The 21,993-nt window shown below is 44.4% G+C and overlaps 2 protein-coding genes across 5 annotated transcripts in view; one reads left to right on the top strand and one right to left on the bottom strand.

Annotated features, from left to right (window-relative positions):
* LOC132999475 (histone-lysine N-methyltransferase 2D) overlaps positions 1 to 11,123 on the bottom strand; it is a 56,890-nt gene extending 45,767 nt beyond the window's left edge. For 2 of the 4 annotated variants that reach the window (XM_061069160.1, XM_061069177.1), the window contains exons 1-2: positions 10,643 to 11,123; positions 5,064 to 5,253 (exon numbers count right to left, since the gene is read on the bottom strand). In XM_061069160.1, the coding sequence (XP_060925143.1) occupies positions 5,064 to 5,253; positions 10,643 to 11,001 (549 nt within the window). In that variant the 5' untranslated portion in view covers positions 11,002 to 11,123. Of the gene's footprint in view, positions 1 to 636; positions 791 to 5,063; positions 5,254 to 10,642 lie in introns of those variants that run through there. The other 2 variants (XM_061069168.1, XM_061069184.1) reach the window with 2 other exon arrangements.
* Positions 10,865 to 21,386, top strand: pah (phenylalanine hydroxylase). The gene is made up of 13 exons (XM_061069281.1): positions 10,865 to 11,104; positions 12,637 to 12,756; positions 15,705 to 15,888; positions 17,088 to 17,176; positions 17,703 to 17,770; positions 18,307 to 18,503; positions 18,934 to 19,069; positions 19,176 to 19,245; positions 19,424 to 19,480; positions 19,782 to 19,877; positions 20,212 to 20,345; positions 20,432 to 20,547; positions 20,801 to 21,386. The coding sequence occupies exons 1-13, from the start codon at positions 11,033 to 11,035 to the stop codon at positions 20,842 to 20,844; spliced, it is 1,383 nt and encodes a 460-aa protein (XP_060925264.1). The 5' UTR covers positions 10,865 to 11,032; the 3' UTR covers positions 20,845 to 21,386.
* The last annotated feature ends 607 nt before the right edge of the window (positions 21,387 to 21,993 follow it).

Genomic DNA, 21,993 nt, shown 5'->3' with positions numbered 1-21,993 from the left:
GGAGGAGAGCACCCAGGTTGAGGGAGAGAAAGCCCGGGGTCAGCTATAACGAGCCATGAATGTGAGCATCCGACCAATCCTGTTTAATGGGGTTCATCCCTGGAAAGGCTTCGGTCCTGCCTCGCCCCGGTGTTTGTGTGTGTTCATATCGGGGGTCTGGGTCAGGGGGCTGCAAGGACTCTGTGACCCTGAAATGAGCCCTGGGAGTCAGTGGTGTCCCTGCTGGCAGGACAGAGCTCCCTTTATGCTTTAATCTGAAAGCACGAGGGATCAATATGGCAACTATTGCTGCTGGGATTGTGTGCCGGAGTAAGCGGCCCAGCCAGTTTCGACGTCTCACAGGGGGTTGGCGCACCCTCACAAAAGCACGGCCCTGCTGCCACCAGCCGTCACAAAGGCCTGTGGGGCAGTGGCACACCAGCAGCTAACCTACTTAACATTCATTAGTGTCAGAGAGGTGGACAGATGCTCCGGGTCTTACGGATCTTCCCTCTCATGTTCGCTACATGGGGCTCATTCAGCGGCGTTTGACGGGTCTTTCATTTGGGATATTGGAAGTTGTGGGCGGTGGCGGCAGTGGGGCCGACTGGCTGTGGATTTAAGAAGATCTGGGTGGGCACGGATGGATGGACTCACCCTGTGCACGGCGTGCTGGGCAGAGCGGGAGCCTCCAGGCGGCCAGCTGCTCAGTACGCCGGGACGCCTGGTCCAGGGCTGGAGTCTCCGAGGAGGCTTGAGGTCCTGGCTTCTGAAGGGTCTGGTCTCCCAGTGACGCAGAGGAGCTCCCATTCTGTCGACAGCAGACATGTTCAATGAGCTCTAATCTCGCAGTTTACTAATGTTTCACCAATAAAGTCCGGACGTTTTCTGCCGTGCGACTTTCGGTCTGTGCAGCTGAGTGATTTCAGAGCAGTGCTTCTCTGTGGGAGGCTAAAAACATTCAGTCTATTCAAACAGCTCAGGGTTGTTAATAATTACCATCCTGCTCAGCCGCTGCAGGTCTCTCATACATATTGTTTCCTCACAAACTTCCCTCAGGAGCTTGCTACCAATCCTCAGGCCAATAAACCAACATCAACCTCAACGTTTCTTCCAGTTGCGACACACAAACAAGGCCTAGAAGAAACCCGCAGCTTTCAATTAGGACGGGATCAGAACTGCCAGAGGCCAGAGCAGAGATCAGGAGCAGCTGGACAGAGACGAGGCTTTTCAGGCCAACACCAGACACAACATGGATCGGGTTCTGGGCCGCCACACAGCCGCATAAATCTCCTGCCGTTAATTACATTACAGGGCGAAGATTGGCAAGTGCTCTGGAAACAATGGACGCTATCAATTCCACAAATCAGAGCTCAGCAGTGTGTGTGTGTGAGTGTGTGTTGGGTTGTGTGTGCGTGTGTGTGTTCTGAACAAGCTTATTATCTAGAGTGTGTCTTGGTCTGGAGGTTCCTCAACTTCAGATTTGTAGTGCAGGAAAATCCCAATATGCTCTTGGTTTAACATTAACAAGGTCCCGAGGAGTAGTCAGGGTTTCCACGGTGACCAGAACAAACACTACACACCACCAGCACAACCCAATGTCCAACGTCTACTAAAGAAATAACTTAAACTTTCTTGTTTTAATTTGAAAATCTTCTGCAGGATCTGCCCAGGCTGCGATAACAAGACTCTTATATATTTAATTTCTCTAAAAATGATTGTTTTTGAATATCAACAAACTTTTTTCCATCACAACTCAACTTGTCATGAAGCGTCGGAGATTAAGAGCCAACGTTTACATCTCCCTCCCTAAAGAACGCGCTGCCTGAGCCCCCCCCCCCCCCCCCCCCTGTTCGACCCTTCGGGGGCTTTGCAATGCACTTTGGGTAATCCAGATGCCACAATGACAGTTGCTAAGACACAGAAAACACTGTAAATGTTGTTATTTTCTTAGGAGGGAAACTTTGAGTTAGTCAGTGAATCAATCATCTTTTTCAAAATATAAAACACAAGTATGTTCAGAGTATAATCAGAACAACAACACTCTTTAACTGCTACAACAGCAGTTTTCCAATGACACGTTGACAATGGTGACCCATGATAATAAAGTTCTGAAAGACACTAAAAGGGAAAAGTTGGCTGTTAATGTTCTGTGTGTGTGAAACTTCCTTCACATACAAGTGGTCGTCATCCTTTCCTTGATATAAGAAAATATTTATTTCATACTCTATTAACTAAATTTCTAACACTACATTTCATTCTACCTTTATTTTTTTGAGTGAGCCTGATTGAATTTAAAGGGACTTTTGGGCAGTGGTGGAGGAATTAGCTTTACTGAGTGAGATTCTAGTTTAGATTTTCTATTCTCTTAATTACACTTTTAAAAAAAGGACTAAAATGGTAAACTGAAAAGTACACATTTGCTTATACACACGCACAAGCACACACACACACACACACAGATAAACACATACATCAGCACACACAATCTGACAAAGCCTCTCACAAAACACATAAAAATACCATTACAAGGGCTTTCATGCTGTTCTAAGGAAAGCAGCCCTGCCCACAGCGTGCTGCCCTTTGTCAGCGGCGGGAGCCACAACCAAAGAGCGCTGACCTGCGCCGGCTTTGCCCGGTAGGCCGACAGCCAGTCCCGCTCCGACTCCAAACCCTGGTTGCCATGCTGGGACCCCCCCTCCTCTCTCCTCCCGCCCCCCGGTTAGCTCCGTTATTTCCTCATCTCATCAATCTGTCAGCTAAGCCCTTTGACACGCAGCACAATACGGACCCAGTAATTCTCCCTTCATGCCCCCTCTTTCAATATGGTTCCAGCATTTCAACATTAGTCAGCTCATCCACGGGGTCGGCTCCCCCGGTGCCTCGGGACCCGGGCAGGGCGCCGGGGGCAAATATAGTTGCTATCGGCGATGGCAGCATTCAGGCCTCAGCGTCAACAGGAGACGTATTTTAAAATCTTTCCACCTGTTGATTGACGAACTCGGAGCAGATCTGTGTGGAAGCTGGTTTGGAAGTTTCTTAGCAACATGTGTAAAACTTAATAAGCAGCTTTAAGTTTATATAATGTCTTTTATTGATGTTAGATGTCTTTTTAACTGGACACTGGCATCTAAACCACAGACAAAAGGTCATTTTAACTCATTAAATTATTCTTAAAGATGGTTTCTGTCATTTAATATAGTTCTTATCACACGTGTTAGTTCAAGACTCATAAGCAGGGGTTTAATTAGTTATTTGATTACATAAAAACAAGGTAAAACGTCATGATTGACAGCTGAGACTGACTCGCAAATGGTGCGTTAATCGATGGGACCTTGATATCGAGGCTTCACTCTATGATCACTACTGCACTGCATCACTGCATCTGTAGCCGGATCAACATTGAATGGGGCCTTGCACCAAGTTTTGCAGAATTCCGTACAAAAGTTGAAATCTTGCTCACAAACAAACATGACATCCTTGACGGAGGAGGCTAAAGACACTTCTACCTCAGCGTGATATTGAACAGAGGCCTTTCCTCACATCTGCTTTGTGCACTCACCAGTATCTCCATGTAAATACTGACAGAGACCCAGAGAGAAAGCGTCAGTCAAAAGAAGACAAATGAAACCCTAAAACATCCCAATTCGAAGGATATTCCATTCAATACTCGTTCACCTGTGTGTGTACGTCAGACAGTTTTATGGCGAGGGGGGGGGGGGGGGGGGGGGGGGGGCGGGGGTCTGAAACAGAAAGAGAGAGTGTGTGCATTCCTGTTTTGAGATCCCTGCCGCTGGACGGGACTCACTCGAGGACATGCCATTCAATCTATTTTCAAGTAAGGATGAAAGGAAGACTCCAAACTATGCATGTCCTCCATTCAGCGGTGACGCTCTTTAACCAAAAGGGGAAAAAAGACAGCAAAAAGAGTTGGGAGGAGAGGGAGAGGGAGAGGGGGGGGGCTGCATACATTTTACATACACAAGGCAGCGGACAAAGTGATTGTTGCTTCCCCCAAACTTTTTTTTCTCCTCCTCTCTCTCCCCCCAGAAAACACTTTCCTCTCTGAATAGGGACCTATTAGTGACTCCATTATGGGCACAGGGCTCTTGAATGGCTCCTCACTGTGCGTCTTTATCATAGTCAGCCCGTGAATACAGGCAGCCCCCCCCACCCGCCCCTCCCTCCCGCAGCCCAACCAAGCTCCTTACAGCCTGTATTGATAGGTGCTGGTGATGATGGGTGAGGCCGGGGGAGAGGTGGGCCGCCGCCGCCGCTCTCCCCCCACCCGTTGTGTGCTCCAGGTGTGGTGGGTTAAGCACAGCACTCCGCGGCCTCCATTGTGCCGCACACTTTTTCTCCACCACTTGTTCCAATGAGAAAAAAAAACATGCTCGCAGTGTTTTACATGCATTTGCTGATCTCCATAATGCTGTCCGACCCCCCCTCCTCCTCCCCCTCCTCCTCCGCCCCTGCTGCACCCCGAAACAAGTCAGGCCTGCGGCGAATCGCTGCACACCGCCTCCGAGCCGCTGCATTGTTGCCGGATTATTCAGGAGTTAGAGGAGAGAAAGGCAGAGGAGGGAGGGGTGTCTGTACTTTATCTCCAGGGGAGACAGGGGCTAAAGAAGGAGCTTCTTTAGAGGAGTGAGTTACTGCAGCGAAAAAAGCACACCCCCCCCCCTAAAAAAAAACACCTGCAGGAGACAAGGCGCATGCAGGGGAGAGGCCGAGGCGAGGAACCCCTGATATTGTTTGTCTTTCCTTCTACTGTAAAGCAGCTTCTGTTCAGCTCAGGTTGTGTAATAATCTGCCACAACATCATCGCCTCCTGCTGCACGGACAGAGGCGTCAGACAGTTGGGCTGCTTCAATCAGCAGGCCATTAAAAAACAAACATCCCAGTGTGTGTGTGTGTGTGTGTGCGTGTGCGTGTGCGTGTGCGTGTGCGTGTGTGCGTCAGCGAAGGCGTGACTCATTCAGCTTTGAAGTTTTGCTGTGTGCTCGCAGTTGAAGGAGGCAGACACGGAGAGTTTGAGCGAGACTTTATGATGAATATGGAAGCATTGTTGGGGCCATGCTTACCTCCGCAGGGAACCATCTGCTCCCTGTCAATGCATCACCTGCTCGTCTGAGCCGTCGCCGGGGCAACGAGGGCTGGGGGGGGGGGATTAGGAGAGGTTGTGGCTCTGATGGGAGGGGCCCTCGCTGGGGACAGGGAGGTGGACCAGAGGAGGAGGGGGCCGGTGGGAGGGAGGGAGGATGCCGTCCTCTGCTGGTAGAGAGAGAGAGACAACAACTTTTACTATCCATGTAAAGTCACATTTATATGTATGTATTCACTGTAGATATACATGAAAACATATTTACATTGCACTGACTGTTACTTCGTTTTTTATTACTGTATTATCCCGCCTATAGTGTATTCATATTTATATACATTTATTTTTATCCTGCTCATAGTGTATTCATCGTCCGTATATCTTACAATTCCTGTTAATACTGTAATATTCCATATATATTTCTACTGTACAGATCTTATTTATTACATTTTTCACTTTAATATGCACGATACTCTGCACTTTGAATGCCTTTTTTTGCACTTCTGGTTAGACGCTAAACTGCATTTCGTTGCATATGTACTTGTACTGTGCAAATGACAATAAAGTTGAATCTAATCTAAAACTGTAGATATACATGAAAACATATTTCTGTACTTTTTTCTATCTATTGAATATTATATACTACTTTAAATGCTCAAACCAGCAGCACTGCTCAAGAACTCACCTAATTCAACTCGTATTTAACCATTATTGATTAATGTCATCTATATTTTATAGACTAAATATAGTGATATTTACATATACGTATTTTAATTGTTTAAACACCACTAGGGGTCTCTCAATCAAAACACAAACTACAGAAGGCCTTGTTTAATGGCTCCATGAAGCAGCAAAGGATCATGGGAGTTGTTGTCTTTACTACATCTACCTGACATGCAAATCAATGACCTTCATGGATGAGGTAAAGTAATAAAGTTTTATTTGGTATGCTGTCTAATGAGGAATTCTGTCCCGCTGCATTATGGGAATTGTGTGTTTGGCGTTTAACCAAACATTTAAATATAATTAATAATCGATATAGAGATGAGTTGGTCTCAGTGTGTCTCTTCTGAATTTTTATAATGCAGATATTACATCTCTGTGAAACCCACATCATGCATCAGAGACAATATTTAACCACAGAGAGGAAATGACTCAGGCATGATTAGCAGCTGCAGACAGACAGGTCCTGTGTTGGTGTGTGTGTGTGTGTGTGTGTGTGTGTGTGTGTGTGTGTGTGTGTGTGTGTGTGTGTGTGTGTGTGTGTGGGTGTCATGCAACACGGACGTCTATCAACCACCGAGTTCTCATTAAGTCTCTGTGTTCCTCCAGCCGCAGCGACCACTGTTGGGTTTGCCAGTGACGGCTGGTAAACACGGCTTCAAACACAAACACAAAGCAGGAGTTGAAACACACCTGATGGATGCGTCAGAGAACAGTGACGCTCTGAAACATCACAAACAACAAGTTTCTGTGAGGTAACGTGGATCTGATGGATCAGGTCTCACTTTTTATTTCATACAATATATGAGGTGAAAGGCTTTTTATGACAAAAGCTTAATTTAAATTCTTGATTAAATGCTATGAAGTTAACCATTTGTCATTTAAATGATTTTGATATCTTAAAACTACACGAGGCCCCTTATCAGGCGTCACATGCTTGGAGGCTTGAGGAGGATCCTTTCAGCGGAAAACTGCATTTAAATGAAATCTTATCATAAGAGTTTTCTTTCAGAGCTTCTCTTTGCTTTCAGATTTGAAGTCTACAGAATCAGGAATGTTAATATTAACTTAGGCATCATCAGAGTCTGCAGATCCCAGGTCGCATGACGCCTCAATACCCCCCCACCCACCTGTTGGTTACCTGCACAGGACACACACCCAACAGCTGAGGAGCAGCGAGCCGCTCGCTCACCTGCACCGAGCCGACTCTGGGTGACACAGAGAGAAAGTCTGAGTGACAGGTGAAAGTGACCACGGCCGCGGGGAGGAAACCAGCTTTTGTGTGTGGTCAGGGAGTCGAGGGGGGGGGGCGGTGACCCCGGTCCCCCTGCCGACGTGATCATCAGCCCGAGGGGGAAGAAGCCACTGGCCGGGAGATCATCAATACTCACCCCCCTTCTCCTCCACTACATTAACATGTCACACTCCCCCCCCCCCCCCCTCTCCTAGGTTAGGGAGCTCAGTTCTCTCCTCTTGAAAACAAAACACCAATCTAATCTTCATCTTCACTTCAGCATCCACCTGCAGGTAACACAACACTCCCCTGTTGTCTGCTGCATATTCTGCAAAGGAGCGAAAACAGCTGGCGAGTCCGACAGGAGCAGGAAGAGCAACAAATCAGAGGCAGAAATCATTTAGCATTTTCATCAGAAGGCACACGAATGTTTGCACAAAGCACCTCGCCCACTCGTCCAATAGTTGATGACATATTTCACTCAGGGGACTGAATCTATCTGAGCAATCTGGTGCAGATCCAAATAAAAATCCGGATCTAGCAGAATTTAAAGGTGGCAAATGTCAACCTGCAGTTGGCTCTGGAGGAAACGTGATCACTGAAGACATTTGGGCTGTTGTGTCTGTCTGTCCAATGACATTTGAGATATTTTAGTCCAGACCAAAGTGGTGGACTGTTGATCCAACACCACGCGACTCTCAAAACTTTCCAGATCTAAGACTCTGGGCTCCACTCGGACTCCTCCCCTGGATGAGAAGCTGATCCTGGGAGAGTTGCTGTCAGGGCCACTTGTGGCAGGCGACCCGGCCAGGGGGAAGGAGGTGACTTTCCTGGGTGTAAAATTCAATTATCCAGCGGATGAGCGTGTCTGAGCGTGTCTGTTGTCAGCGCCGGGCGCCCGGTTGCCCGTTCCCAGCGTGCGACAAGGAGGTTAAGAGCCACAGAAAGGCCTCCATTATCCCCAGTGAGAACGGCCCATGTGGCTGGCTGCAAGGCCCCCGCACTCATTCACTCCCCTTTACAACAGCACTGCTGAAAAGCCTCCAACTTTCATTTTCTTTTCTCTGCTCCCACTCCTGCAGCCCCCCCCCCCAACCCCCCCTCCCCGCCTCTCTCAGAAAAGAGTCCCCACAATGCCGCTGGAAGGCTGGAGTGGATTCTTCAGCACCCCTGTGGACAGTGCACATGTGGACCACATTCACAGGACGTCCGTCAACTAGTCCATTAATCAACAACGTCTCATGAAAGCACAATTAGGAAACTCACAACTCTACAAGCGATTATCATATCCAAGCAGCCCCTGCCTGCCCCCCCCTCCCCCCCCCCCCCAGCACAGCACCGATGTGGGCTTCCTCATCCAACTGCACTTTTTCACAACAATTATGGAAAAAGTTGCATAATCCCGACAAAGGCAGAAGAAGACTTCTGTGATGGGACAGCTGCAGCGTGTAAAAGAGCTCATTTCTACCGTCTGAGTCCATCGGACAGTAGCAGAGTTTTTCGCATCTGGGCCGATCATTAGTGCGAGACTGGAGCCTCAGTGTGTGAAAGAGGCCGAGGCCCTGTGGAGAAAAGCATTGTGGCCGCACACTGCAGCACTTCTGCTGATAAATGAACGATTGTCTCCATCACCGTTAATGACAGTGGATGACGCAGTCGGGGGGGAACTCTCCAAACCGCTGCACAATGTGAGGAGGACACTGAGGAGTTGTATGTGGCATCACGTCCCAGATGGGTTTATATGAAAAAGACAGACCACAGACAGAAGCCCACTGTGAATGAGTCCTTATAGTGAGTTTGTGTGTGTTTCAATTAGGTCGGCCAGCGATTACAAAATGTATGATTCATGTCATTAAGGAGAATTCATTCATATTTTGGCAACTTGCTCCAGAGGAACAAGCATAAGGATCAGAAGTGGCAGGTTCTGCAAAGGCATCAGATTTAACTCTCATCTCCAACAAGTAATGATATTTAAACTGTAAACAGAACAGGATTCAGTGCCCATGAGGGTTTAATTCCTTTTGTTAATGTGGATAAAAACAACTGGATCTGCAGTGGAGCGCCTGCTCCCTCAACATTATCAAACCTACACTGCCCTCGTGTGGCACCTGTGGATCCCTTCACCTCTGCACCTTCCCTCTTTGTTCACAGGACATAAGCTGCTGGTTGAATAGAAACTGCAACTAGGGCGCTCTGAATCCATTTATTAGATTTTATTCTATTCTACAAACTGTCATTAAAGAGCTTAATACATCGAACTCTGCCCTGAAAAAGCACTGTGCACAATTTGCGCGTTACTGATTGAAATATTCCCTTCAGGTCATGACCGAGCTGAATTCTGCTGACTCATGTTCTCACTGATGCTGCTTTTATCTTCAGCACGTGCACACACACACACACACACACACACACACACACACACACACACACACACACACACACACACACACACACACAATGCTTAACTTTTGTACAATCAAGTACAATTAAATTTGTTCTTATCTTTCGTCATTCAAATTCGCTTTTACCCACTTGGAGCTCCAGAGGAAGATACCAAAAACATTTAGGCTAAAACTTGGTGTAAATAATGTAGTTTCGAGTTAAATTTGAATGTCGGGGCTCACAGACACTTTGATGTTATTTTGTGTTATTTCTGTAGTTTTTTTACGTTTGAAGAGGTGGTCTCCAGTTACTTTAATTGTTTTTGGATTTGGCTGCAACTCTGTTCACCCCTGAGACTCAAACCCTTCACCCTCTACCTCCATCTGCATAGTGGTGAGTAGATGATGAGTGAATTTTCATTTTTGAGTAACTGCCCCTTTGAGTTTAAAGTCTGTGGACTGTGGGAGGAAGCCAGAGTAACAGGAGAACATGTGGACTCGCGGTTTGAACCCAGAACCCTCTTGCTTGGAGGAAACCCCACTGTACCACCGTGCTGGGACACCAGCTGCTTGGACACCAGCACGGTCTGTTTATTTCCTCTTCCAACTGAATGTGGTCAAAAAGACTATAAGTTATAAATTAAGGTTGTTATTGTTTTTTGCTGTTGATTGAATTTGAATTGAAACACCTTTAATTTAATGTTTTATTATTTATTTATTTTTTAAGATGGGGTACCTGTACATGTCAATATGAATTAATGACACTTCATTAATATACATTTTCTTAGTCTGATGTCTGTTCTTTTTGCATAATGCTTTTAAAAAAATGTGTATTATTGAGCATAACAAGCATAACGTTTCCCAGATGATTGACATGTAGAAAAGTAAAACCATGTGTCATGTCTGCTCTGAGTGTGATCTCTCCATTCTTTCTGCTGATGTGGATAGAGACCATCTTCAGGATCACAGAAAGGTAGAATGTGCTGATATAATGTGGAGAACAGATATATTATTGGAATAAATCGCAGAAGTCTGATTGGAGGAAACCTTTCATTGTTTCTTTGGAAGATTCAAGAACTTTCATTTTAAGTTCTTGTGCATTAATCGGTCCCTTTTTAGACAACTGCGTTTCCCTGAGAGTAATGAAGTCTCTGATGATCAAGAAAATACCTTCACAGTGTTTTAAACTCATGCAACTCGTTTATTTCTCGGTGTGAATCGTACCTGAGGTCTGACTCGGATCTGCAGGCTGCACAAACACCAGCGGGCTTCTCAGCAGCATCAGGATGAAGGTGATGAAAGTGACGACAACTGAAACACAACAAAACAAAACAAAAGTTAAACACAGAAAAAGTGCCTACATCACAGCCGGGGCATCGATCCAGCGGCGCACAACCAGAACCAGATGTGCCAGATTGTGATCCAGTTGCAAAACATCCCGTGACAGCGCCACACGGAGGAGGGGGGGGTGTGGTGTCACATGGCTGCTGAGCGTTAAAACCGCACAGAGCTGCAGCAGAGAAACTTCTTCTCCCTTCACACACTCTCTGAGCATCATCATCATCACACACACACACAGACATACACACGGGTCCGTTCACCTAGGGAGAGAAGATGGACGCTGCTTACAAGAAAGTCAACGGGAGCTCTGGTCCTGAGGCAGAGGGTGGAAACCAAGGCTCAGGGGTAAATCTGATTCCTCACACTGGACATGCTCTGCTATCTAATAGATCTTTATGCCATTAATAGTTAATAATTGATTCCATCAGGCTGCAGCTGACATTTGATTTTATCAGACAAATCCAACAACTTGTTTTCTGCTGTTGTTAAAAATGTGGCAGGAAAAAGTTATTTCTAAGGGTAAAAAGTAAATGTATTTGCAAGTAGTTGAATAGAACCAGTGTGTTTTGGATGCAGCTACAATGACAGAGCAGGTTATAGCTGGAATATTCCAGCAGCAGACAAAGCAGTGGAATGTAAAGCTGCCTCTGTGAAAACAAAAGTAAACAAAAAAAACTGTTTTCAATGACAAAATGTGCAAAAATGTGATGACATAATACACCATGCTACCAGGTTTGCAGGTATTTGAACAGGCTGTGATTAGATAGGACCATTCTGCTAGAGTTTAAAGAAGTTAGAGAGCAAATATGTTGTTGAATAATCGACAAACTGCTTCTAAAAATGATGATTTCTTGCCTTGTTGACTTTAACTCCAAATTCAAATTTAAATTTGAAAAAACAACCAATTTGAAGACACCACTTTTGATTTGGGAAGTTCAGCACTTTTCATTTTAACAAGTAACTTGTTATAAATGAGTAGAGAAATTGATCAGTAGTTTAATCCTCTGGGTTTGAAGATGGAAAGATTCCCCCGCTTGAACTCAAGTAAGCATTATATGTCAGTGAATGGATTTTTTTGGACTAAACAATCAGACCACGACACGTTAAAGATAATAAATCGCTGCCATGAACGTGCAGGAATGTCGTCATCTGTAAGATGTTCTGTTCCTCCGTGACCATACCTGCAGAAACAATGTGTGTGTGTGTGTGTGTGTGTGTGTGTGTGTGTGTGTGTGTGTGTGTGTGTGTGTGTGTGTGTGTGTGTGTGTGTGTGTGTGTGTGGAGCATGTGGTTCTGCAGGGGTCTGCGCTCAGAGGTGAAAGGTGCGAAGGCTTTGAGCTTTTTACGATCAAACGTCACGGCTTTCAGCTTGATTTCCTGCTCTTCCTCTTACAGCTGTACTCGAACACATAACGGGTTCCAAACCCAAAGCAAACAGCAAAGAAGTGATTGGAAAACGTGAGATTTACAAAGTGCAGAAGAAAAATTGGGATGTGCTTCTTTAGAAAGTGTCATAAAAACTCAAAAGGTGTTAAGTTTGTCCAGTTTGGGCTACTGTTAAAAATAAAATATGGCTGCCTCCTTAGAGAGGACTCGCTCCTGATGTAAATATAATGTATTTAAATATAAAGGACTCGTTCTGAGATTAAGGAAACAACAATTCGTACAAGTTAGATTAAAACAAACCAGTAAAAAAAATCACTGGAATTATTTTATATTCAATTTCTGCCAGTAATCCTTTTCACCTGAATCTTACACCCTGGACCTTTAAAGTAAATAATGAAGAATAATGAAAGTCTCCCTCCCTCTGTTTTGCTGATCTCATTAATAACAGTGCACGTTTTAACCGCATGTTTTTGTCTGGTCTTTCTGGACAGAGGAGACGAGGCTCCATGTACCTGGAGGAGGAGACCAACAAGAAGTCGGAGGTCATCTCCTGCATCTTCTCCCTGAAAGAGGAGGTGGGAGCTCTGGCCAAGGCTCTGCGGCTCTTTGAGGTACATCCAGGTCTCACAAACCTGAAGTCACATTCACATGACTCTCATGAGCAGGATTTATGTCATAATCTCTGGATGTTAACATTGTGCAGCGTTGTAACGACGTCCAGCTCATTGTGTTTGGCAGAGAAACTAGGTTACGTGCACGATTATCGGTGAGAGTTGTTTACATGGCATTTCTGACCCTTTAAAGAAGGAAACCAAACAAATGCTGCTTATCTCACGTTTAGTGTATCAGCTTTGTGCTCTTTGATCTACTGACTCACCTCCTCCTCCTCTTCCTCCTAATGTCAGTTACAAGTTTGCAGAGGTGGACGGTGACCAAGTAAACAGCTGCAACGATTAGTCAATCAGTTGGAGGACAGAAAAATAAAAACAGAAAATGACAAGGATCCCCTCGTGTGTCTTCTTGACTGAGAGGAACTCAAACAATTCATCGATGTTCTGAGAAAATACTTGGTCAACTGATCAATAATGAAAATAATAATTGACCCATGATATTCGTTTTCCATTTGTGTGTGATTGTATTTTTGTGACGTAAGACTGATGAATATTAAAGCAGCATAGACCAAAATATGTTGAGCTCATAATGAGCCTCATTCTATATTTCGTTGGCATTTTCCTGTTTGCACATTGGTTCATTTATTTGTGATTTTTTCCGATCCAGGACTTGAGCTTTGGGATCTGAGCTCATGTAAACACGAGGAGGTCAGTGTATCAATGTGCACCCTGTTTTTTTTATTCTCTTCCATCGATCCGAACTGCCTGCGTACGTGACTACGTGAGCGTATTAACTTCCACATCGAGGACCCATCCAGATTTGTGTTTGCTCCTTCCTGCCGGCACAAACAAAACAAATTGTGTATTTCTACCAAATAATACTGAAGGATAAAAGTCCCAAACATGAAAAACATCCTGAATTACCAAATGTTTCTTGTTAGTGGAGCTGTGGAGAAACTCTTCTTCTCAGCTGTGTGAGGTTGTGGGGGTGGAGATGTGGGCGGGCTGAGCGTGATCAATAAAAAGAATGTGCCAAAAAATCCGCTCTGCAGACGCACTTGTAAACATCAGCAACTCTTTGAACCTATGAGCTCGCACTTCTCCGATCCTCCCCCTGCTCCACCCCCTGCTCTCCTCGACATCCAGATATTCAGTAGAGTGGGTCAGATGACCCCCAGCACCATCAGCGCGCTCCTCAAACGCACCAACATGTGCTAACGTTTAGCCGAGCAACCTTCTATCACGGGTTCACTGTCATCCTGTGAACGTCTTATCCTTTTTGTAAACATTTAGGAAAAGTCTTGCACACAAAAAAACCCATCAACCTCTTTATCCTTATGAGAGCGAAGCATGTGACAGGGGCAGCGTGGCTTTCATGTGACGAGTCAGAGCCGAGGGCCGACCTTGACCTCGCACCTCGGTCCTACGGCCCTGCGGTGGCGGGACGGCTCGGAGGGGCACAGACTTCTGACAGCACGACCCTTACATCCTGACCGGGGTTAGGACTTAAAGCCTGCTATGTTAAGCTGGACCAGGCCACTCATAGCACACACAAAAATGTAGAATCAAAGAGCTTATTGCGCTCGGGGACACATTTTGAGCTCCAAACCACGGTTATAACACATTTTGAGCTCCAGACCACGATTATAACACATTTTGATATCTTTGCATTCCTTTTTTTATACTTTGATATTTACTGACAGCAGGTAGAGACGAAGGGAAATAGAAATCCATTGCACTCTTCTTCTTAAACTTTTAACTTATTTCTGCATGGGACAAGGTTTGAATCTTGAAAACCACCTAAAGTGAAACATATTCACTGTGGAATCTATGAGGGATTTAAACGGCGTAATCCTAAAGCAAAATGTTCAACATTTCAGGGATTATCTTCAACATATTGAGACGCAGCTGCTTTTATTCACCATCTGCATCTGTTTTACCAGCTTTACTATGAGTACATATGTTATCACTTGTCCATTTTTCATATATATAGAATCTTTACATGTGTCTGTTTTTTTATAAAGATTATTACATTCGAGAGAAATATTAGTTTCAGATCCTCTATTCAATTTTACATATAAAACTTATTTGTATCTCGACTAGATTTAATCCTTATGCAGAATATTTAATCTGAAACTTGTCTATTGCATCAAAATATTGAGTTTATAGAGAATAACTACAAGAGTGAAATTCATCATTTAGGGTTCACATGTTTTTGAGAAATCAGCAGATAATGTTGCATCACAAAACCCGAGTCAGCTTTTCTTTGGGAATGCCCCCCTGCACTCGGATATGTCGGGATCGCTCGTAAAGATGCAGCATGACATTCACCCTCAAGGACGAACTGGTTATGTGTTATGTTGAATGGGATCCAGATGGGAGAGGATGGGAGGGGGGGGGGGGGGGCTCCTCCCCTCCACTGAGCCTATGGTAGAGAGAGAACCACCGACTCCCTCTTTCTCCCCAAACACCACATAAACAAAAACACATTTTCATGCTGATTACCTCATGAAATCACACGTTCCAACGCGGGACAGGGCCTCTTTGCATTTTGAAAGACAAAACTTCTGAATAATTTCCCCCCAAAAATGTGTGGAAACTTTCCCAATGTTCCTGTGTCTGTGCTGCAGAATGAGAGTGATTTATTTCCCCATTCTGCACATAACCACTACAATATGTCCTGCATGCCTTTACTGTGAAAGTGCCGTGTGTCTGGCTCAGTGTCAGTTTGCAGAGGTCAAGGCAGCTCGGAGTCGAGGTCGCGCAGACTCCAACGTGTCTGATAGATAATAACCCATCCGTCCTGCAACCTCACAGCACCCACTAGTGGTGAGACCGAGGTAGTGCCGCAGCCTGCAGGATTAGATGTTTGCATTTTTACTGTTTGTGCAAAACAAACATCCCCTCCCTTCTCACCACAGTCTCCATCATTCCTTCTGTTTTTGCAGGAAAAGGGCATCAACCTGACGCACATCGAGTCCCGTCCGTCGGGGACGGACAAATACCAGTACGAGTTCTTCATCAGCGTGGACCCCAGCTGCTCCCAGGCCCTGGACGAGGTCATCGACGGCCTGCGCACGCAGATCAGCGGCTGCGTGCACGAGCTGTCCCGCAACAAACAAAAGGACACAGGTGAGGCGAGAGTGTGTGATTACAGGGAGACAAGACGAGTGTGAATCCTCGATATAATAAAAATAGTGTTCGAATTTCAAAGTTCACAAATGGACGCCACCGATCGCCAGTGGTTTTCAGTAGAGGAGCATATATATGTATGATTTTTCAACATCAGAGGACGTCATCCTTCTCAAGTAATAACACTAACTGAGATTATCAAGCAGAAAACGTCTCCTCTAAGATATTTCAGTCTGGGTGGTGAGTTATGATCCTAAGCGAGACGCAGTAATGAACATCCAGCGTCGCCGATGAGTCCGATGACCCCGATGACCCCGCCGCCCACGTCTCAACCCTTTATATTAGTGGTTTCCAGAATGACATTAGTTTAGCCACTGAGGACCAACAGGCCCGATGTGAACAGAGGAGCTCTGTGTCCCAACCCCAGAATAACACGGGGAAGGAGAACATGCCAAGGTCACGGCGGGCGGAGACGGACAGGGCCACCATGATGCTCTTTTGACACCACGCAGACACTGAGGGCTACTGGTTGAGGGTCAAGTGGACGACAGGATATTTATGGCCGGCTTCGTAGACGGCCTGTTTATGGAGGAGCCTGGCAGGGGCCCATTGTGTTCCTGGGGCCTCGGGGTGGACCACACTGCGTAAATGTAGATTAATGTTTGGGCCCCAGTGTTTCTTTTGAGGGACATAAATCCATATAGACGAGCAGATGCCCCCTTGTGTCGTCTTCTGTTGAGTGTCAAAATACCATCGCACAGGGAAAACACTTTCTACAGCATCAATAGCAATTTGTACTGGACATGAATAATTTGTTGTAATTGCCAGTTAATCAATTAGTCTGTAACAAGACTGTAACTGGGTCGGAATCGAACCTGTGACCTTAGCGGGAGGCATTTCTTCCTCTTGATTATTCAACAATATTTAGTTCCTTGTGTTCTTGAACTGTTTTAATTCATTATGTGTTTTTCCTGGCATGTCATATTTTTATAAATTAAAACCTAACAATACGTCACAAACTGTCTAAAGTATAAAAAGCACATAATGTCTCCAACGTTAAAACCTTACAGGATTTCTAACATGTCCCTTCCTCTTGGCAGCGTGTGTGGACTGAACGATTAATCGATCTGACCTGAGTCACTACATGTTGAATGTAAACACGAATTACAGATGATCTAATAACCGTTATTATCTTGCAGTGCCGTGGTTCCCTAATGACATCCAGGACCTGGACCGCTTCGCCAACCAGATCCTCAGTTACGGCTCGGAGCTGGACTCTGATCACCCGGTGAGGACTGACTCATCTGTCCGTGTGCCACATCCTGTGTGTGTGTGTCTGTGTGTGTGTGTGTGTGTGTGTGTGTGTGTGTGTGTGTGTGAGTGTGTGTGTGTGTTTATGTGAGTGTCCTCTCACGCTCACCTCTCTTATGAAAGACGACGCTCTGGAGATGACAGGCCCCACTCTGCTGTCTATTCTAATGGAAACTATCTCCCCGCACAAATTGATGTCATTGCTTTAATTGAGCTCCTATAATTATAGATAATTGCTCCCTTTCGCAACCGTCATTAAAGCGAAATGTATTCATCATAAGCTGAACAACGCTCTACAAAGGCCTCATCTGAATATGCATGTTGCTGCTTCTATCGCTTCTAGGCGGAGAGCACGATGCCGTCAGCGGCCTCCGGGTCCGGGCCGAGCAGAGGATTTCCACTCTTTGATTTATCTGAGAGTGGGCAGCGTGCGTTCATGAGATCTAACATGGCTGTCCTTTGTGTGTGTGTGTGATTGTGTGTGTGTGTGCGTGTGTGCTCAGGGCTTCACAGATCCAGTCTACAGAAGCCGCAGGAAGGAGTTTGCCGACATTGCCTACAACTACAGACAGTAACTACTCTTACTCTTAATCTCGACCACTTTCGCATTTGTTTTCCAAATATTAAAAGAATGTGTTGGAGGTTTTTTGGAGGAAATATTTCAGTTCTGGATAATTTCCTCTGATTCTTCAAACAAATATGGATAAAATTCCGACTAAAAACTTTACAAATTTTGAAAAGCGACATCTTTTAAAGCTTTCTAAAACATATGTGTTGTATTTTCTATGATTGCGTCATATTTTAAATGAACGCGAAGGTTTGTATATTTGTAGAAAGAAAATTGGGGCCAATATTATTTTTCCCACCACTAGGGGTCGCCAAGTTAAGAAATCGCATTAATTTAGTTAGCCTGGTTCTTTCAATCAAGACCTGTAACGTCCCGGAATGGAATTATACTCTGAATTTAAAAATGTACACTATCATTTCTTTTGGCAACACTATGTTGCTTTAATACTACTACAAATACTCACCTATGCTTTTTTTTACATGGAAATACCCTTTATCTCCCTGTTACCACGATACAATAACCTAATATTTTTGTGCCAGTGGCCAAATCATCCCCAGAGTGGAGTACACAGAGGAGGAGAAGGTCACATGGGGGACGGTGTTCAAGGAGCTGAAGACTCTGTACCCGACTCACGCCTGCCGCGAGCACAACCGGGTCTTCCCCCTGCTGGAGAAGTACTGCGGCTACACCCAAGACAACATCCCGCAGCTGGAGGACGTCTCCCGCTTTCTGCAGTGTAAGCTCACAGATTCCGTCTGTGCTTTATCACTTATGTCAGTTCTGGAGTTTTTATTTTATTCTGTTCTTTTGGTAAAATTTGGTGTGTTATTATGTGTTATGGTTATTTTTAATGTCTAAAACCTTTTCCTATCAACTTCCCTGAATCCGTTCAATGCAGCTTTAATTACTGCTGCTGTTTTCTCCTTATATATTCACATGTTATTCTGTTTTAAATGGTAGAATGGGTGATCAGTTTGTTCTTTTTAGATTGATAGAGTAGAAAGGTAAGGAATTATTATATACAGTTATTAATGTCAGTGTTTAAACGTGTCTGTGTGAACGTGAGAGGCCGGAAGCTCCTCACACGCCGCCCCTTCCACCCTCCCTCCCTCGGTTATTCAACACTCATCCTCTCCTCCATACACGTGCGATCCGCTCTCCTGCAGCGTGCACAGGTTTCCGGCTTCGCCCGGTGGCCGGCCTGCTCTCGTCCCGGGATTTCCTGGGCGGACTGGCCTTCCGTGTCTTCCATTCCACGCAGTACATCCGCCACAGCTCCAAGCCCACGTACACACCTGAGCCGTGAGTGTTGCCGGGGGGATTTCTCAGCTCCACCTCTGACAGAAGAGGAAGAACAAACAGTGTAAACTCGTGTGAAGTCAGAGAGTAACTTGTGTTTCTGATGCAGGGACATCTGCCACGAGCTGCTGGGACACGTTCCTCTGTTCGCCGACCCGGGTTTCGCTCAGTTCTCACAGGTGATAAACTGTCCAACCAGAGGACATTAAAATCAATACTTCAGTGATTCAAGACTGATTCTATCCTCTGTTTCCATGTTGTGTTGTATTTTGTGCTGCTGCAACACCAGGGATTAATAAAGTGTTACCTAATCCTGAACATCTATGTAACAATGTTTATTCATTCTGTTGTGTAAAGGAAATTGGACTAGCTTCCCTTGGGGCTCCGGACGAGTACATTGAGAAACTTGCCACCGTGAGTACAGGACAAATTCATATTCTTGATGCAGTTTATGTTGATGAGATGATTCATTTAAAAATGAATCTGAGTTTTTATCAAATTTCGTCAAGTCAAAAACCTTGACCACCTTCACCAAAGTGAAACCGCTCTCTCTGGCAAACGAGATGCATGGCAAGATAGTGCAGGATGTTAGATAGTAAATATGTGTATTATATTTAGGTGAACTGACCCTTTAAAGATCTCAGGGTAAGAGGAACCTGTTTAACTTGGCTTCCGTGAGGATCCTAATTCAACGGTGGTGACTGTGTGTCCTCAGGTGTACTGGTTCACCGTGGAGTTCGGCCTGTGTAAGCAGGGCTCAGAGATTAAAGCTTTCGGAGCTGGATTGCTTTCATCATTCGGCGAGCTGCAGGTAAGAGGAGCCCCCCCCCCTCCCCTCATGAGTCTTTATAACACGTTCACCTTGTTGCACAACCTCGGCTCTGCAGGAAGTGGGAATCGGACCCCCTGGCCCTGCGGGGGTGTAGGTAAAGTGGTTTGTTAGGTAACATGGGGCAGAGGGAGGATGAACATCTCGCTATCGAGGTTACAAGTTACATGAGGCGCTGCCTGTAGAGGATGTGCACTCTGCAGAGTCACAGCCAGAGAAACGCAGAGCGCTGAATCATGCCACACTTCCTGTTCACTGAAATCCATACAGCATTAAATACTTTCTTTTAATATTTTCCCCATGTTTTTTCTTGTAGTACTCCTTGACAGACAAACCCGAACTGCTGCCCTTTGACCCGGACAGGACCAGCATGCAGAAGTATCCCATCACAGAGTACCAGCCGGTCTACTTTGTGGCTGAGAGCTTCGAAGATGCCAAAGACAAAGTCAGGTAAGAACTTCTTCTTTCTTTACTCGGTGAACCTGCACCATAAGTTCAGGTTTCATTTTGAACGTTTATTTCTTTGTGGCCCACAGAAATTTTGCCGGCACCATCCCCCGGCCTTTCACCGTGCGATACAACCCTTACACCCAGAGCATTGAAGTGCTCGATAACACCAAGCAGCTCAGGAACCTGGCTGACAGCATCGGCAGTGAGTATCACAGTCATCGATCAATCAGAGTTTTATTTGTTCAGCCTGTATTCACAAATCACAATTTGCACTTCACCCTCGACTAGAGTGAGAAAACAACACTAAAAACTCTTTTAACAAGGGAAACAACTCTCAGATTAACCCTTTGGAAGTTGGAAACCACTGATTTAAGGTTTCATGTTCACGTCATACAATCATCTTCGTAATTTTTCAGATTACAGTCGAATGAATTCTGTTTTTGCTCTTTCTTTAGGTGAAATGGGGAAACTGTGTGAAGCCCTGAGGAAACTGGCATAAAGGGAGAAAGAAATCTGAGCTGAAGCTGCCTGATGATCACTTTCCTTCTTTCCCTCTTCATTGAAACATTCGTTCTTTTATTAGACTGCGGAACTAAATTCGTTTTTCTTTACATTATAACAAATATGCAATCAAATGATAATGATATAAATATATATATATATATATATATATATATATATAGATAGATATATTATCCAATTAGTAGCAAATACTCTAAGTGTATTTCAGTTAAGTGAATTACGTGTAAAATATGCAGGACAATAAGGAACGTGTCAATTTAAAATGTGTTACAGTATAAACGTATACCTTCGTCCATTAACATCTTATTGACTTGAATCTAAAACCATGTAAACATATGATTTTTTGTTTGATGCAAAATGACAACTGCAATGATCTTATTTTTTTTCTATGCATTTTCAAGCTAAAACATACTGAGGGATCATTTTTGTCGATAAAGCTTTAATTTTGCTTTGCTGGATTCAATATTTTGTATCTGCATGAAATGTTTTATTGGACAAATAAACTTTACTCTTCTTGGACTTTTCAGAGCTTGCGTCTTTCATACATCTAGTTATATTCCTGTACGAAAATAACAGTGGAAGTTTATTTGCTCAGGTACAATTTCAAGTACTTTATTTGGATATTTCTATGTCATGAAACTTTATACTTCCAGACACTATAAATAAAGTACTTTCGCTTTAACTTGACTAAAATATTACATTGGTGTTTGCATGTTGCACCTATAACAATGATCGAGAATATAAAAATGTCAGCAATGATTCTGCATCTGGAGAACTTTTAATTTAAAGTGTATTTTGTTGCTAATTTTTATAAACTCTGCTCAAGTAAATTACTTAAATTGTAATCCTTGTTTTATATATTGCAGTTTAAAGTAACATCTGGAAAAGGTTGAAAATTAGAATGCATGAGCCAACATTAGCCTATTTATCTAATAGACATTTTAACTTTGAAATGTCTTCCATCATTTCAAAATTTGGTTTTAACATTCAATTAATAGATGAATACATCAAAATACTGAAATCAGCCAAAACCAATGAAATCAGCCTTTCTGCTCTCACAAATAAGATTTATCTTACATCACCTTTTTGAATGAATCTGTTGTGATTCATAAAATGTCCCTCTTGC

Source organism: Limanda limanda, chromosome 1, assembly GCF_963576545.1.
Source record: "Limanda limanda chromosome 1, fLimLim1.1, whole genome shotgun sequence".
In the NCBI taxonomy this organism is placed as follows: domain Eukaryota; kingdom Metazoa; phylum Chordata; class Actinopteri; order Pleuronectiformes; family Pleuronectidae; genus Limanda; species Limanda limanda.
The sequence above is the reverse complement of the archived record's forward strand: the minus strand, read 5'-3'. Positions and strand labels throughout refer to the sequence as shown.